The following is a 2,033-nucleotide window of genomic DNA, read 5'->3' as shown; positions in this document are numbered from 1 at the left end:
AGGGGGGAGGCAAGGAGGGAGGGGTGGAAGTGTGTTGGTATTCAGGCCTGATGCTAACTACATCCGCAGCTTTCCCGCGTTGTTCCTCCTGCAGCACCGCTCCTCCGCCCCTCGCGCGAGGCAGCGCCGGTGGGAGGGTTACCGTAACTTTCCCCGGGCGGTGGTTGTCCGTGTCCTCCGAGGATAACTCCCGGTGAACCGTTAAAAGAAGCAGGCTGTGAGCTAGCACGGGCAGCTAACCTAAACAACAAACCGAAGCGGACACAGGCTTCCCGCCGCTCGACGACACCGGCTCCCGTCGGTTTCGGCTCCGTCCGACTCCCGCCGTCCGACGGTCATTTATGCCATCACCACGGGAGCGAATAACACAGTAAATAAAACCGTTACCGTTACCGGAGCTAGCCTACATCCCGTTTCCTCTGCTCCGAGAGGAGGGTGCGTTCGATATCTCCGCGCGGGCCTGCCCTCTGTCACGTGACCCGCTGCCCGGGAGGGCGGGGTTTGATGTAAACGTAAACAATCCAGCAAACTGTTTATGAAGAGACCTTTCACATTTAATACAGTTAGAACTAAAACTACCAATTATTTCCATTATCGATTATTCTGATAATTATTTTTATGATTAATCAATTAATAATTTAGATAATAAAACATCAGAAAACAGAAAAAAAATACCATAATGTACAACAATGTTTGGCATGTCTGCTTGAACTGTGACCTAATCAATTACATTTTCTGAACGATATTTGTAAATATTCCACTTCTGTTTGATTTGATTAATTAGTCATTCTTCTTCGTTTTCTCGTCTTGTTTTTGTTTGTTTGTTTGTTTGTTTGTTGTATTTGCTGTTTTCATATTGAGTATTCAGTAAAAGTACCAACACAACAATGTAAGTAAAAGTACACACGTACTCTCAGCTTCATCTGCAGTAAAATGTCTCCTGTTAATACTGAGTCACCATCTCTTTGCAGTATTTTACATACTTAATTCTGGTCTCAGTAATTTCCTCAAACAGCTGATCACTGTCGTTTCTACCAAACAAACAGGAGGATATAATGTATTTGTTGGGGACTATTTTCAGCGCTGGATTAATCTGCATGTGGTGCTGTAGGGAGTATGTAGCAGGACGGTGTGAACATGTGAGTCACAATGAACTACGGTGTGTTCATGATGAACAGTTCAGAGGAATCACATATATGACAGCACTTTGATAAGAGGAAACATACAGAACATCACCAGATTTATTTCCTTTTAATTCACGCTGACAGATCACCACTGGATGTTTTTAGTCTCCCTCTCGTTCACTTGAGTCAGAGGTTTTCTTTTCTACCTCTGATGTCAATCATGAATGAAGCTCCATGAATCTGTTTGGAAACTGGAGAGAAAAAAGCTTCTACCTGCAGATCTCCATAAGTTTCCTTCAGTATCACAGTAAAACAGAACATCATGATACACTGCAGACAGCTGTGATCAGCTGATTCAGCTGTGATCAGCTGATCAGCTGTGATCAGCTGAGATCAGCTGCTGTAATGAGACAGTCTGACTACATGGAGACTAATACAGGCTAAAGAGACTGTAGGTCACAGCATCACTCAATGAATCACTGGGAACAAGACAGAAGAGGCCCAATAAAAACCCTGTTCCTGAGTTCGGGACAGGAGTGCTGAGTCTTTATTGACACCAGGGACGACCGGACCACCAGAAGCGGCTCAGGTCCAGATCTTTGGGAGGGTTTCATCACTTCTATACAACACACATGGAAACACCCTCCACTCACAGTTTCTCAACGAGCTTCTGGAACAAAGACACCAGTCTCTGTCTGGTCTCCAGCTGGTCTGGGTCCAGATCTGAGGCCATCAGACTCTGGTAGAACCTGGTCTGAAGTACCACCTCCTTCTCCGTCATCATCTCGGCATGATGTGTGTCCACAGCCTCCCCCTCCCTCTCTCTCCTGAACAGAGCTCTGTCTCTCTCTAAGTCCTCTCTGGCTCTTTCTAGAAAAGCCCGGTCTCTGTCCAGAAAAGCTCGGTCTC

General features: G+C 45.9%; 1 protein-coding gene across 1 annotated transcript in view; it reads right to left on the bottom strand.

The window, feature by feature from the left end:
• LOC111649301 (uncharacterized) overlaps positions 1–1,908 on the bottom strand; it is a gene marked incomplete at its 3' end in the record, with an annotated part of 3,613 nt that extends 1,705 nt beyond the window's left edge. Inside the window, exon 1 of the mRNA XM_023399081.2 lies at positions 1,789–1,908. Coding sequence (XP_023254849.2) covers positions 1,789–1,908 — 120 coding nt within the window. The remainder of the gene's footprint in view (positions 1–1,788) is intronic.
• Positions 1,909–2,033: the final 125 nt, after the last annotated feature.

This window comes from Seriola lalandi, unplaced genomic scaffold (assembly GCF_002814215.2).
Source record: "Seriola lalandi dorsalis isolate HSWRI2012SDOR001 ecotype SW California unplaced genomic scaffold, Sedor1 jcf7180002050327, whole genome shotgun sequence".
NCBI lineage: Eukaryota > Metazoa > Chordata > Actinopteri > Carangiformes > Carangidae > Seriola > Seriola lalandi.
Note: the sequence above shows the minus strand (reverse complement) of the source record. Positions and strands in the feature narration are given on the sequence as shown.